This window comes from Leopardus geoffroyi, chromosome E3 (assembly GCF_018350155.1).
Source record: "Leopardus geoffroyi isolate Oge1 chromosome E3, O.geoffroyi_Oge1_pat1.0, whole genome shotgun sequence".
In the NCBI taxonomy this organism is placed as follows: Eukaryota; Metazoa; Chordata; class Mammalia; order Carnivora; family Felidae; genus Leopardus; species Leopardus geoffroyi.
This window is the reverse complement of record NC_059340.1, coordinates 23661495-23677999: the sequence shown is the minus strand read 5'-3', so window position 1 is coordinate 23677999 and position 16505 is coordinate 23661495. Positions and strand designations below refer to the sequence as shown.

The following is a 16505-nucleotide window of genomic DNA, read 5'->3' as shown; positions in this document are numbered from 1 at the left end:
TGGTACTGTTCTCTCTCGTGTATAAATTTCATATAACGAAAAGTCCCTTTTAAAAATGAAAAAGGGGGGCACCTGGGTGGCGCAGTCGGTTAAGCGTCCGACTTCAGCCAGGTCACGATCTCGCGGTCCGTGAGTTCGAGCCCCGCGTCAGGCTCTGGGCTGATGGCTCAGAGCCTGGAGCCTGTTTCTGATTCTGTGTCTCCCTCTCTCTCTGCCCCTCCCCCGTTCATGCTCTGTCTCTCTCTGTCCCAAAAATAAATAAACGTAAACGTTGAAAAAAAAAAAATTAAAAATGAAAAAGGTAAATTTAGCTTTAAAACAAAAAGGAAAAATTCTTCCAAATCACCTTAAAGACACTATAAAACCGGTTCATCTAATCACTCCAAATAAGGGAGAAGCGAGAACCTCAAGGAGTGGAGTGAAACCCTAAATGGCGGTGGGGGTGACGTAACCAAAGTGAGCCCTTGGTGACCCAGACAACATGATCTACCTGCACACACCACTCCCCAGTCAGGTCACACAGCTACTGGATGGTCCGACTCAGGAAGAGAAGGAAGAATTTGCATTTATTTGCTCTTGGACAGAGATCCAGCAGATGAAAACTGCCCTCAAAGATGGCAGACTGCGTACTAGAAGAGAAAGTGAGGTTCTAAAGCAAAAGTAGCCCTGTCACAAGCAAAACATGTCTGAAGGAACGGTCAGCACAGACACCCGGCCTCTCGCACTGCAGACCTGTGTAGTGCCCCCCTTGCATGGTGCCATGATGATTGCACACAGCATACAGGTCATAGACGTAGTCCTCAGGGTCCCTCCCGAGTCCATAGGGCCGTCTCCATGGAGACCAATGGGATGGCAAACTCCAGCTGCTCTGACTTCTCTTAACCACATGAGGTGTCATGTCCAGGCCAGTCAAGGGGAACTTGACCATGTTCTGAAGTTTCATACGCCTGTCTCCTTCCTGTTACAAGAAGAAAAACAAGTTCTGATGATATTTTCATGCAAGTAGATGGTAGATCAATTCTGCGTGAGATGTGGACCCTAACAGCTCAAGTGGTTTGAGTTACCGATCTGATGGTTTCCAAAGATATGTACAAAATAAGGAAACACACTAACAGTTTTAACTATCTGGAGGAACAAGTTTTAATACTACTCAAAGCAGAACAGGCAATGACCTACATATAAGGGGTGATGAGCCTCTCGGAGTCTCCATTTCCTTATCTGATAGATGAGTTTAGGTTTTTAACTTACAAACTGACAGTATTGGGCAGTTCATCATGATACCTCTGTCAAAGAGGCATGAAAAGTAATGGAGTAAAACTGTACATGAAAGACAAAGTTAGTGCTGGCACAGAATAGCCACCAGATAAGTAGTGTACCCTTTTCCTCCCCACCTCCTCCAACAAGCACAGTAACAGTTAACATTGACTTAATATAGTCATTTAGTTGATAATAATTCATTTAGTTGATAATCTCGGGTAATCTGTATCTTCCATTAAGGCCACGGGGAAATCCTCTGAAATCCAACTGTCCGCTCACTAGCTATTTTCTGAATGTTTCTTGTGTCTGTGGGAGCTCTAAGAAATTAACTGGGCATGGATAACACCCACCCCATGGAGCCATGGATCTATTAAGAGAAGGAAAACGTTCATAAGAGAAAGGGAGGATGAGCCCTGGATGGTCAGGAAAGTCAGACCAGAGAATTTGGACCTTGCCGTGCAGTCAAGCACTGAGGCTTTGAGGGAGGAGGGAACGTCATCAAAGCTGTGTAAGCAGTGCACAGCACGGGACACAAAGGGAGGAGCAGCTTAAGTGAAGAAATCAAGTAGAAGACAACGTGACTGCAACCAGCTAGAAAGCATCACAAGTCTGAACGGGCAGGCTGACAGCAAGAATGGGGACAAGGGGACACACACAGGAGGCAACGCAGAGGCACAACCAAGCTGAAGAGATGACTGGTTACATGGGAGGGACAAGAAAGAAGTCGAAAACAACACTGCAGTTTTGAATCTGGGTGCTGGAAGGGTGAGGACATTTCTTCTAAAGAAACAGAAGGCAAAGGAAATCGGTCAGCTTGTGTGTGGAAGAAGGCCGGGCTCTGAACCTCGGCTATCTGCACACAGCAGCTATCTGCATACAGTCGGGACACTCTTTACTATGATTAAAAACCTAGGGATCCTGTGCCTGTCACCCCAGACACTCCCACTTCATCAGCAAATCCTAAACATCTGTTGATCTATTCCAGTCTTTTCTCCACAGCCACTGCTCCGGACAAGCCACCAGCATCCCGCCCCTGCATGGTTGCATCGGCTCCCTTCAGATCTCCCTAGCTTCATTCATGTGGCCTCCCATCCTCCACACAGCAGCCAGAATAGTCTCTTCAAAACACAGATTTGGCCATGTTGCTTCTCTGCTTAAAACCCTTTATCAGAATCCCACTCTGCCCACGAGGAACAACCAGCCCCTGCCCTTCCCCCACCCTCTGGAGCTCCAGCCAAACCGGTGTGCTGTCAGTCTCTTGCATGTGCTGCTCCGCTCAGGGCTCTGCACACGTGGCTCCCTCTGCCACCGTGTGTGTGCAGCACGGCCCCCACCTCACTTGGGAGAGGCCTACTCCTAATCTTTCAGATACACACCTTAAAGCCAGGCCTGAGAGACTCCTTGAACATTTCCCTCTCATTTCCCTCTCTTACAGTGGGGTCTGCCCAGGACAACCCTAACCTCAGGGAACACACAGCCTTTTGGGAAAAACTGACTCGGAGCAATACAACTCACATCAGATTTTCTCTGCATATATTTATGAGTCATCTTCCCAACTATGTGACCGCTTCTGGGAGCAGGGTAACACCTGCTATTACTTTAGGTACAAAGAGAATTCTACCTGCCCCAGAAAGGAGCTCTGTGGTTTTTTTTAATCCTAAAGTACATTTGCCAAAATTTAAAGCACAACATTTTCAAATCTAAAGCAAATCCTCAAGAACAAAGTAAAACATCTGCAGTATGAACTAAAATGTTTTGAATTGAAAAGGCCACAGGATGCTCAAATTTTGCTTTGGGTAAGAACAAACATGACCCCAGACACTGGGGCAGAGGCATCTGTAACAACGTGGACAGGGACACTGGATCCAACAGGGACACCGAAGGACCCCCATGCAGCCCACAGCAGAGGCATGAGAAACTTGGTCACAGCTTTTCTCACTGTGACAGAGGACATCCTTACCTGTCGAAATCTCTTCAGATGGATAATAAGCACATCAGGCAGAGTCCAGAGGCTTAACGTGATGCTCCCCTGCTGCAGCTGCTTACAGTGCGGGCACCGCCAGGCGTCATCCGGGGCAAGCTGAAAACAAGGAGCATGACACGACTTCCGTTACGCACCACCTCAGGCGAGGCTTTTATAGGAGGCCGCGGCCCCCACTTCTTGGTCAGGGCACGGTACAACTCGGGTCTCTCGGGAAACCACATACATAGGATGCAGAGTCAATGGAAAACACCATCAAAAGCAGCACCTGGCCAGAGCTGGCACCCAAAGATTTGCTGAATAAATCATCTCTCAAAAATGCATGACTGAACAGGTAAATATTACACAGAGGATGTTCCACATCACAGAAGAACCTCAAATTCCACAGATTCTCAAACTCAACCTGTTGCGCTTCCATCAATATACTGTCCTCCTCCTCCTCCACCTGTCCCATCCTCCTTCCCTCCCTCCCCCTTCCTCCCCCTCCTCCTCCATGTCATACCTCAACAAACACTACTGCCACCCACCAAAAGCAGAACCGGCAGGGCGGACAGGTATCCCAAACCCTCAAACCCTTCCCTCTTCCTCTCGTTCCACATCTACCCAAAGTAATTGCCTGCTACCTCTCACACCTGTCTCCTGCACTCCATTCCCACTAACATGGCCTTAATTCAGAGTCCCTACCCTCGCTCTCATCTGGACTTCGGAGTCTCCTATCTGATCTCTCTCTCCCAAGCACTAACCCACTCCAAACAATCCTCCCCCATCCTGCTACCAACAAGGTCTTTCTGAACGTCAATCTGAGGCCTCAAGTCCACATATGTCATCTCTGCAGGTGAGGGTTTCAGGAAGGGGACTTATTCAGTTAGAGGTATGCCCATGAGGCATGTCTGATGAGAGATTTAAGTCTCCTCTGGAGTTCAGAAGATGCACCAGATCAGGGACTATCAACATGATGAGGTAAGGAATGACCATGCCTACTGAGATGGAACAGATAGAAGCACAGAACAGAATCTTGGGGAATGCCTCTTTTTTTAAGTGAAATACTAAAGCTGAGAAACCACCAGAGCCTGAGGATGCATAGTCAGAAAAATAGGCAAATCAGAAGCATTCCCTCTGATGCATACCAAGGAGAGAGAATGGCAAGATCCCATGGAGAGGTCAGATGGTGATGGAGCAAAGGCCACAGAACTGAGCAAACCAGGGGCCACCGAGAGTTTCAGAGGGCAGTGTCAGAAGTGCAAGTGGGATGGAGAGAGGGAAAGAGCTGAAACCACTAATAGGGAATAAGGCAGAAAAGAAGAGGAGAAAGGCAGGCATGGTAACAGGAAAAGGAAGCAGACTGGGTTGTTGTTTTTTTTCCCCCATGGCAGGAAGACCAAATCACATTTGTAGGAAACATGGGGAAAAACAGAAGTTTGGGTGGATGGAAGTGACTCAGACACTTAACACTGGCACAGACCCACAACTGTCATCTGGTCAGTCTGCATCTCTGTGTGACTTATTAATAGTCTATGTATGTGGCCATCCAGCCCAGCGTGTGTGGTAAAGGAGCAGGCTGTAGTCTGTTTTGTCAATTTCCAATACAGATACTTTTATAAGATACAATAAGAACAACCTGACAATGTCTAAGAGCTATGACAGCTTAGAAAACGTCTCTGATTTCTGTACTTATCTCATTGTAAACTGCTACAAAGAGCTCCTGGCCCTGCCGACCACATTGAGCACCGCTGGTCTCGCTGACTCTGACCAGCAGATGAAGGGCAGCTATCTCAGTAGGCAGCTCTTCCATTTTCAGACTGTCTGTCACAAAGTTCTTCTTCATATTAAGACAAATTCACTCTCCCTGTAATTTCCAATCTTTAGGTTCTGCTTTTCGGATAAAATTAAGTCCAATCCCTTATCCACAAGCCGGTCCTTGAAGTGCCTAAAAATAACTATTAGATCCCCACTCAAGGCCTCCTCTGTCAAATTCAGCATGTCGTGGTTTCCAGATGCACCAGCCCCTATCCACTCTCTCTGGTGCCCCGGTTTGTCAGTCTCTTATTAAAGAATGAGCATTTAAGGTAATGAAAAGAACGGTGCTATCACCATCTGAATTCTGGGCACTGTTTTAAAGCATCCTTAAGGCAGCTGACAGTGGCTGGCACATGACACTGCTGATCAATACTGAGCTTACAGACATCTAAATCCCCAAGTTAGCGTCTCACAGCCTGCTGCTGAATCTCACTGTCTCCTCTTCTGTGTCCCTGTCGTATTTCTGGACCTGATGACTGAACTTCCCAAGTAACATTCATTTATGCATTCATTCTAGTGTGGACTTACTGAATCCCTGTCTATGTGCCAGGCATGGCTTATAGATATTGGGATTATTTTATGACCAGAACAGACTCTCTCAACTCTCTCCCTTACCCGCTGTGTCCCAGCCACACTGGCCTCATTCCTGTTTTTCAACCATGCCAAGTTGCTTGCTTTATTTACTTATTTATCCCCACCAAACAGACTGAGGTCAGAAACACTGCCTGGCTTAGTCCCTGTTACATCCCCAGTACTAAGTGTACCACCTAGTGCACAGTATGTACTCAATAAACATTTACTGAATGAATGAATCCCTACTAAAATGTATCTTGCTAGCTTGAACTTAACCTTCTAGGTCAATGAGATGTTCTGTGGAATACCAATGTTGTCATCTAGTAGATCCACTCAGTTTTAAGCTTTGGGCCATTCTCAAACATTTCCCAAATTAAAAAAAAAAAAAAAAAAGCCCAAATAGGATGAGGTACCACACAGAGTCTGCCATCAACCTGTTTTTAAAGCCAACTGCCTATTGTATAATTAGGCTCCAAACTGGGAAGAAAAAAAAAAAATAGGTCTTATGAAAAACTATTATTAGGGATGTCTGGGTGGCTCAGTCGGTTAAGTGCCTGACTTCAGTTCAGGTCATCATCTCAAGGTTCCTGAGTTCAAGCTCCACAGTGGGCTCTCTGCTGTCAGCACAGAGCCCGATTCAGATCCTCTGTCCCCCTCTCTCTCTGGCCCTCCCCCACTGGTTCTCTCTCCCTCTCTCTCTCTCTCTCAAAAATAAACTTAAAAAAAAAAAGAAAAACTATTATTAAAGGAGCTAGCTATGAATAGCTTAGGGGAAAAAAGACTGTGAGAATATTAAAAGTATTTTCAAATATTTAAAGGATAGACAAGTGGAAGAAAATCAGGACTTGTCATCACATATCCTTAATGAATGTGTTGGTTGCAGTAACCCGGGGCATATTTCAGAGAAGCCTCGGGGACCACCAGAGATATCCAGGGAGGAAATGGCGTGTCTCCTGAGTACAGAAATGCCTCATAACTAAGGTATTCAAATAGCAGCTGGATAATCACCTATTTGAAATTAGGCAGAAGAACTCAACCATTAGAAAATACGAGTTTTGGGGTGCCTGACTGGCTCAATCGGTTGAGCGTCTGGCTCTTGATTTTGGCTCAGGTCATGATCCCAGGGTCGTGGGATCAAGCCCCGTGCTGAGCCTTTAGTCTGCTTAAGATTCTCTCTCTCCCTCTGCCCTCTCCCCTGCTCATGGTCTCTCTCTCAAAAAAAAAAAAAAAAAAAAAAAAAAAAAAAAGAAAGAAAAGAAAAAAGGAGTTTTAAAGTCCCCTCCAACCCGGAAATCACAGGATTCACTAAATATAAGCGTGAACAGTAACAATTAGCAGTCAAAAGTATACTAAACATCAGCTCAAGATTAGCTGAACACCAAGTGCTCTAGTCAAGGCTGCTTAAGGTGCAATGCCCTAGAGAGTTTTAAAAACCACACAGGCGTTGGCCCCATCCACAGACTTATTCATGTATCCCACTCTTGTATTCAAATATTTACTGAGTCCCTACAATCTGCAAAGCACTGTACTAAGTGGTCTAAAACATGCCTTCTGATCTTTCTTTTTTTTTTTTTTTACAGTTTATTTTTGAGAGAGATAGAGAGAGAGAATGGGGGAGGGGCAGAGAGAGAAGGAAGCACAGAATCCGAAGCAGGCCCCAGGCTCTGAGCTGTCAGCACAGAGCCCTATGTGGGGCTCAAACTCACAAACCGTGAGATCACGACCTGAGCCAAAGTCAGGCGCTTAACTGACTAAGCCACCCAGGTGCCCCCCGAACTTTCGATCTACATCTGCACTGAGCACTCCAAAGTGTGGCTAATGTAGCTAAGGAACAGAATTTTTAATTTTGTTTCATTTTAATTAATTTAAGTTTGAATTTAAGTAGGTCCTGGCACATATGTTTTTGATGCCAAAAAGTTAAGAATAACTATTTTTGTTACTAGGGGAAATGACTTAATATCCCTAAATCAAGGGGTGCCTGGGTGGCTCAGTCAGTTAAGTGTTAGACTGCAGCTCAGGTCATGATCTCACAGTTCACGAGTTCCAGCCCCACATCAGGCTCTGTGCTGACAGCTCAGAGCCTGGGGCCTGCTTCAGATTCTGTGTCTCCTTCTCTCTCTGCTCCTCCCCCATTTGCGCACGTGTGCACGTGCACGCTCTCTCTCTCTCAAAATTAAACATTTAAAAACAAGGTTTAAAATCTCTAAATCAAAACAAAAAAATAATACATATATTACTGTTAAAAAAGAAAAAAAATTAACTACAAAGGTTCACTTCTAGAGCATTTCAATCAATCAAGGTTTTCTAGTAATCTAAACTACTTTTGTAAAGTCCTAAAAGGAATAGCACTAAGACACCCATTATGTGAGTGAAAAACGCCTGGGGACTTTTCTGGGGCATACTTTGCTGTCCGGTGTCATCCTGCCACATCGCCCTCCCTAGCACCCTCACCACCCCAGAAGTGCTGCCAGGCTCTTACCCGCTCCTCTTTGGTGTAGAGCTGGAAACACTGGGATAAAGTGCAAGTCTGGGGCTGATGATGACGCTCCCTCTGCAGACGGACACTTTCTGCATCAGGAATATACTCATCTTCAGTATTCACAAACAAGCTGCAATTGGCGGGGGAGGGAAGCATTTATCAGAGAATGTCTTGCAAAACTGACCCCCAAACTGCAGCTTCACAACGTGACTATAAATTCATAACCAAAAAGAACCAATGTGTAACAAAAGCAACAGAAAACAGGTTATCAACTGGTCATCCGACTTTTCTATGTTCCAAAATAGTCTTGAAAAGCTCTGTATCTATAAAATTATTTCTTGAAAATAACTTGGGAGTTGGTTTTCATGGGATTGGTCATGAACCATTAATATATATTCTTGTCCTTTGTATCTACAGGCATGCATTTGGCATAATTTACTAGAGTTAATGGGCTTATAATCAAAATCAAAATCATTGGCCCTGAACAGTAATGAATAAATAGCTCAGTCTCATCAGCAGCAAATGTTCTGAGGTTTTTGAGATCCAGACAACAAAATGCATAGGAAAGAAATAACTGATTAAAGGCTTAGCAAGCCACCTGGATACTTAGCTAAAAAGAGAGATTTGTCTCAGCTAATCTGAGGGATCAAAGGGATGCTATTAAAAATGGTAATTAAAACGATGATTCTATAAACACTAAATAAAATAATACTCACAAATCTTTTGTTTCCTTGTCCCATTCTACCACTAACTTCACATGAGCAGTGCCACCTGGTCCACAAGATTTTAATGCCCTAGAGGATGGAGAAGGAAGTCACATATTATGCTCTTAATAAATTATTTTACTTATGATTATATCCTATCTGAAATTTGATATCATAATGTGATTGCTGAAAATGTTCAACACTGTTCCTCATCAGAGTTTCTAGCAAGACAATTATGACTTCATATTTAGAATAACTAGGTTACAACTGGACTGAAAAATCCTTAAAAATGTCCAGTACAGAAGGAGACTAGAAGAAATTAGTCTCACATATGTAGGCTGTCTACAATCACTCTCAGATGTTCTTTATGACCTTTCCAACTTTTTGTCTCATTTCTCACCAACCCAAAAAGGGACCAGATAGTAGTCCCTCTGGGAACAAAGTCTTGCTCCTACACCTCTTCTCCCCCATAACCCACACCTGGGCCCTTGGACTGTGCCCCATGCCAATCCAAACCGTGCTCTTCCTGCAAGGTACCCCTCAAGTTCCATCCCTGTCTTTTATAAAGCACTCCCCTCAGGTGGCCTTTCTTGTCACCATCTCCTGAGAAACTCTTTCAGCAAGAGTAGTCAATATTAATTACCCATCTAATATTTGTTACGCTTTGCAGTATTCTGGATCAGTATCTAATCTCTTAACTCTTGTCTCTAAAACCAAACATAAACTGCTTTCAAACACAACCACATTGTATACTTTTTTTGGAATCTTGAAGTGCAAACACCACAATATTTGCTGAAAAATCATAATAAAGATAATGTGAGTTTTTGGATTTATGCAACTATATATATTGTGTGTATATATATATACACACACACACACACACACACACACACACGTGTATTCTTTTATTAATGCAGTAGGGTGTTAGAAGCATGTAGAAAAGCAGGGAGGTAGCAGAGGGACGCAACTAGGTCTACTGAGGGAGAGGAGGAACAGTGTGAAGGTTCAAGGGAATGGAGTGATCCACAGAGGACACCACACATGCAAAGGCACACACGAGTTGTGCCACGTGTTCCAACAATCCTCATGCTGGGATACTGCTGAAGATTTAAGATGAGGGGAAAAGCCTGACAAACGGGGTGTAAGCAGGGTTCAAACTGTAGAGCTTCATACACTGTGGAAGATGGGCTTCATCTTTTAGGTCACAGGTTGCCATTTAAGATTTCCAGGAGGAGGGGCACCCGGGTGGCGCAGTTGGTTAAGCATCCAACTTCAGCTCAGGTCATGATCTCATGGTTCAGGGGTTCGAGCCCCACATTGGGGGCTCTGTGCTGACAGCTCAGAGCCTGGAGCGTGCTTCGGATTCTGTGTCTCCCTCTCTCTTCCCCTACCCCACTCGTGCTCTGTCTCTGTCTCTCTCTCTCTCTCTTTCTCAAAATAAATAAACATTAAGAAAAAAAATTTCCAGGAGGAAAGCGGCATGATGAGAATTCTACTTTGGAAAACTTCCATCGTGGCTGAGTATGAAAGTGTAATTATATCTGTAGTCCTGGGACATACATTAATTTGCTTTCCTGACAGGAGGACTCCAGGTTTTTCTGATTTCGAAAAAGATCATAAAACATATCATACTCAAATATGAATGAAAAGTAAAAAGTATACTTAATTTCTAAACGAGCCTCAAGAGCCTACATACGTAGGTGGAAACTGTACCAGCCGTCACTAGAAATTATACATGAGCATAAATAAAATTGTAGAAGACAATTTATTGACTTATTTTTACCTTTCTACCGTTGGGTGGCACAGGGGTTTCTCCTCCTGGGGCAGCAAGTATGTTATCCCCACAACACTGACGACACGCAAACTGAATGGACACACCTGCATCAAACGGTAAAGGAGGATTTGACTGAATTTCTCTTCAAAGGCATGTGCGTCACAGTAGCATTTCCAAAACAGATTAGAGAGACAGCAAATGGTTTGGCAAAATGCTTCTCTCTGATATTCTATTAGGTTGTTGAGCCACTCTTACACACTTTAAATATGATTTACCTAAATGCAGTTTACATATCAAATATGTTATGCAGGACAATTAACATGCTGCTTTAGGCTGAACGTTAACTTCATGTAAGTCTCCCATGGATACCTTAATATAGTAGTCGTAATTTTGAAAGTACACAGATAGCTGTTCTACAAAATCTCTCCAAGCTGATCGTGTGCTAATCTTTATTAGATAAATATATATTATAAAGAAATACCCAGCAGTTCAAGGAAATTCTTGCAGTGGCCAGAAAATGAGGGGCTAAGTCCTCAGTCTTGAAAATCTGAACACAGCTGATTTTACTAAACAGCTTTGCACACAGCTCCTTGGCATCCCAGCGCCATGTCTGGTCTTCCCTAAGTGCAGAGGTCCAAAACTCAAACTTCTCTGCAGGGACTGTTTCATCGTTGGGTACACACGCATGCTGTGCTGGAGCATCCAGATGCCGACCCACCTGAATGCAAACCGTGGGCCTCAGGAAATACTTCATCTTCTCCAAGATTTCCTTCTGCAGAAGGTCCCATGCTATTGTCTTCTCCAAGTGCAGCACAAAAGGCAGTCCAAATCTAACACACATAAATATTGCAATCGCTTTAAAAGTATGGCAATTCTTTTAATACTGTAATTCTTTATTCATGATCTCTTAAAATGGAACAATTATCTAATTGGGTTTAGGACGGTTCTCAAAATAAAACAAACAGGAAATGTAACAGTTACTCCCAGAAGTGGATAAAAAAGTCAGAAAAGAAGCTTAGATTTCTAAATGAAATTTAATACCTCATGTGCCAAAATGGCTTCTAGGGGATATTAGGTCACAAGAGGCCAGGATCAATGAATATGGTAAGGAAAGAGAGCGGGAGTGGACACGCTCCGACAAATGGCATGGGTCCACAAAAAGGGGTCAGGTGCTGGAGGAATAGATGGCTGGAAGGTCTAGCGGGCAGGTGGCTGTACCCTGGTAATCTGACAAGCAAGTGACACTGAAAGTCAGCTCCCAGCCTAGGGGAGAAGCCAGGTAGCCCCTGCCCATGCTGGGCTCTCAGGAGTCAGAGGATCAGAGGCAGTACCATGTACATGTACCATGTAAGGCTCTGGCGGTATTCAGATCACCAAGGGAGCTTGAAACAACAATGATGCCCGGCAGTCCCCTGAGATTGCACTGTAATCACTCTGGTATGTAGCTCAAGCACTGAGCTTTGCTGAGGAAGCCCCAGATGGTTCTAACACGCAGCCAGGGCAGGACCACTGGCCCAGCCTCACTCTCACTCACACCTGGCCACTCATACCTACTCATTGTGCCCTACATGTATGCTACTCACCCAGCCAGGTCTCTGTGCAGCCAACTCCTTCAGCTTGAACAACCCTCCCACCTCTTCCCTAAGCCACTCCCTAGTCCCCCACATCAAGACCCAGGGGAGGGATTCTTCCCCAGGAAGCACCCTGTTGATCGGCTCCCTGTGCTATCTGGGCCACTGCACTCACTACACCGTGCGAAAGATAAGGTCTATCTCCCTAACTCCCACCAGTAAACCAAGGCAGGAACTGTGATTTATTTATCATAGTCACCCAAATAGCCAACCCCTAAGAATCCATAAGTGTTTAATGAACAAATGAACAAAGAGATAAACCTTGACTCAGGGTGAAGCAGAGGCACTCACATCAAGAAAGCTGCTCCTGGAGCACCTGGATGGCTCAGCCGGTTGAGTGTCTCTTGATTTCAGCTCAGGTCATGATCTCACTGTTCGTGAGTTTGAGCCTCACACCAGACTCAGGGCTCACTATGCAGAGCCTGCTTGGAATTCTCTCTCTCTCTCCCCTTCTCTCTCTTCTCCCCTCCCCTGTCTCTCTCAAAATAAATAAACAAACAGAAAAGGAAAGCTGTTCCTATGACCTCAGCCTACACACAGCAGTACTCCACAACCAGCACCATGATGGGAGATAAATTACAAGCACTTGTAAATCAGCCACTCCTGGTTTTCACATGATCATGTCCTCACTTGTAAGGGGATAGTATTACGAAAGGGACTCCACAAGTTCTTTATTTTATATCAACGGGCTGAGCTGCCTTTCTTTCTGCCCTGTAAACATGCCACGCTCCTCTCGGTCTCAGGGTCTTTGTACTCATGTTCCCTCATCACGGATCCTTCTCCCCGGAGGCTCACACTGTCTCCTCACTCGGAGGACTCTGCTCCGTGCTGCATCCCGGGGTGGACTTCCCTGTCCCCCTCTCCAGCGAGTCTTGCCACTCTCTCACTCCAGCCTGCTTTCATATCTTCAAGGTGCTGATGACTGTCTGAAGTTAAGTGTGTTTACTTGTTCGCAGTCGGTCTGTCCTCACTGGGACAGAAGCTCCACAAAAACACAGTCTATCTCGTTCACTGCTCTACCCCTAGGGTCGGAACAGTGCCCGACACACTGTAAACACTACAGCATTTGTCAACCAATATCATATATATACAAATCAACATATTTCACACTTATGTTATTGAACCATCATTAAATAAGGAAATTACTGCAAAGCAACATTTTAAAAGGCTAATGTAATGCTACCCTGACAAAGAGCAGAAACAAAGTCCTTTGTCCCTGAAACTTATCCATATCTTGTTGTTACTCAGGTTACATTACTACTGTGACAAAGCTGCTTTAAAAGATAGTCATATAAGGACTTTAAGAGACAAAACAGATAAACATAAGGGAAGGGAAACAAAAATAATATAAAAATAGGGAGGGGGACAAAAGAGACTCATAAATATGGAGAACAAACTGAGGGTTGCTGGAGGGGTTGTGGGAGGGGGGATGGGCTAAATGGGTAAGGGGCATTAAGGAATCTACTGAAATCAATGCTTCACTATATACTAATTTGGATGTAAATTTTAAAAAATAAAAAATAAAGTAAAAAAAAAAAAAAGATAGTCTAAACCTCCCATAAATTCTTAGCAGGAACAGATTTGAGAGAGATTTGTGACTCCCAAATTTCTGACTTAAGCAGCTGAATGAATAGCGGTGCCATTCGCTGAGACAGGAAATGCTGGAGGACCAGATTTACAGGGTAAGAGAATCTGTACAGTTTGGAACCTAACACTGAGGTACATGTACTGTCCAAGTTGATATGCTAAGAATTAAAGAATTAAAAACAAAAAAAAGCTGTTAACAAAGTAGCTGGATATAGGTCTATAGGATCCACGAGGCGCCTGAGCCAAAAATAAACACATGAAATGAGACATTAACAATTAGATGAGCTCGAAGAGCCTTTCTAATTCAGACTCTACCATCCTTATTTTATATTCTCCCCCCTCCCCAAACCCTCAAATCAGGTCAACTTACATTCTTTATAAATATCAGATTCAAAAATTAAAGATTTTTTATTTTTTTAAATTTTTTAAATGTTTATTTTTGAGACAGAGAGAGAGCGAGCGAGCATGTGCAAGCAGGAGAGGGACAGAGAGAGGGAATCCCAAGTAAGCTTCATGCTGTCGTGCAGAGCCTGATGCAGGGCTCACAAACTGTGAGATCATGACCTGAGCCAAAGTTGTATGCTTAACCAACTGAGCCACCCAGGTGCCCCTCATAGTTTTATTTTGTTTTTTTTTAAATTGTTTATTGTGAGAGAGAGCAAGTGTGAGTGGGGGAGGGGCAGAGAGAGGGACGGAGGAAGAGAATCCCAAGTAGGCTCTGTGCTATCAGTGCAGGGTTCGATGTGGGGCTCAAATCCAGGAACCGTGAGATCATGACCTGAGCTGAAATCAAGACTGGGATGCTTGACCAACTGAGCTACCTTGGTGCCTGTCATCCCTACTTTTTAAAGCATTTTAAATTGTTTGAAAACATTAGACTTTTAAAGTTTCAGCACTTACTGGTAGGTCAGTTTTTACCTTTTCCCTTGCTGCCCAGTGCAAGCTCGGTTACACACTAAAAGAACAATCTTGTCGCCTCCTGGTCTTGTCGGGGGCAAGTCTGTTTTCCCTTGCTTTGCTGCTGCCTGTGTACAAGAAGACAGTCGATGATGATCCAAGCCAAATTTCAAGTGGTTTAGATTGTTGTTTAAGTGGATTCCTGGAAAAAAAATTAAAAACAACTTATTCTATCTTTTCAAAATTCTTTCATTCATTCATTACAAAGAAATTTACCCAGCAGAGAAATTAAGAAGCTATCATTATGTAATTTAAACTACAAACGAAAAAAGAACAAATGATTATGAGATAACCAGCCATTAAAATAATTTCTTAAGCATCTATCATTTCCTTTAAACTAGCTTTATATATCTTAAAAAGTGAAATTTAAAATTCTTCACTTCAGTGAATACTGGATACAGTTGTATTTTTTATTATTTATTTATTTTGAGGGAGAGCGTGCATGCATGCGCACAAGCACAGGAAACAGGCAGAGACAGAATCCCAAGCAGGCTCCGCACTGTCATCATAGAGCCTGATATGGGCGGGGCTCAATCTCACAATCATGAGATTTTGAGAGCAAGTTTGCAGAGATGATCCACCAAGGCAAATTTAAGGGGAGACCATGCAACCAGGAACCAAATAAATTTTTAAAAAATAAAAAATTAACACTAGTAAACATGGAATGATCTTCAATATTTTAGTAGCAGTTTCTTCTCCCTGATTAACAAGACAGACTTATAAAAAACAAAGTATAAACCGCACTTAACTAGACTCACAGCCATTATAGGACATGTCAACTTTAATGCAATCAACCACCCTGGATGGACCTACATTTAAGTGAACAAAAATATATGATCGATAGGCATAATACAGGTTGCTAAGAATCAGGTCTTTAGAAATGCCTGAAAGCAGAGCTATCTGTCAATCTTAGCTACTCAGCAATTCAGTACCTAGCACAACGCCCTGCACTTAGTAGAAATTCGAAAGTGCTTGATCAAACAACCATTCATTTCAATGGAATACTACTCAACCATTAAAAAGAATAAAACCTTGGGGTAGCTCAGTCAGTCAAGGTTCCAACTCTTTTTAGCTCAGGTCATGATCTCACAGTTTGTGGCATCAAGCCCCATGTTGGGCTCTGTACTGATAGCACAGAGCCTGCTTGGGATTCTCTGTCCCTCTCTCTCTGCCCCCTTCCCCAACTCGTGCACGTACACTCTCTCTCAAAATAAATAAACAAGAAAAAAAAAAAAGAAGGACATCTTGCCATTTGCAGCAACATGGATGGACCTTGAAGGCATTATGCTAAGTGAAATAAGTCAGAGAAAGACAAATACTGCATGATCTCACTTATATGTGGAATTTAAGACAACAACAACAAAACGAAGGCAGAGATACACAGAAGAGACTGGTGGTCGTAGAGGAGAGTGGGAGTGGTCAGGCAAAATCGGTGAAAAGGGTCAAAAGGTACAAACCTCAAGTTATAAAATAAATAAGTAATGGGATGTAATGTACACTATGGTGAGTATAGTTAATAATACTGTATTGTATATTTCAAAGTTGCTGAGAGTAGACCTTAAAAGCCCTCATCATAATAAAAAAAAATTTGTAACTCTATGGTGATGGATGTTAACTAGATTTCCTGTGATGATTATTTTGCAGTATACACAAACACCAAATCATTATGCTGTACCCCTGAAACTAACATGTTATATGTCAATTACACCTCAACAAAAATAATAAAATTAAATTAAAATAATTGTTCACTTCTTTAATCTTTTGG

The 16505-nt window shown here is 43.3% G+C and overlaps 1 protein-coding gene across 5 annotated transcripts in view; it reads right to left on the bottom strand.

The window, feature by feature from the left end:
* USP31 (ubiquitin specific peptidase 31) overlaps positions 1–16505 on the bottom strand; it is a 69171-nt gene that overhangs the window by 16859 nt on the left and 35807 nt on the right. For all 5 annotated transcript variants that reach the window (XM_045461869.1, XM_045461870.1, XM_045461872.1 and 2 more), the window contains 7 exons: positions 14702–14882; positions 11284–11395; positions 10575–10669; positions 8804–8881; positions 8088–8217; positions 3218–3337; positions 733–958 (listed from right to left, as the gene is read on the bottom strand). In XM_045461869.1, the coding sequence (XP_045317825.1) occupies positions 733–958; positions 3218–3337; positions 8088–8217; positions 8804–8881; positions 10575–10669; positions 11284–11395; positions 14702–14882 (942 nt within the window). The remainder of the gene's footprint in view (positions 1–732; positions 959–3217; positions 3338–8087; positions 8218–8803; positions 8882–10574; positions 10670–11283; positions 11396–14701; positions 14883–16505) is intronic.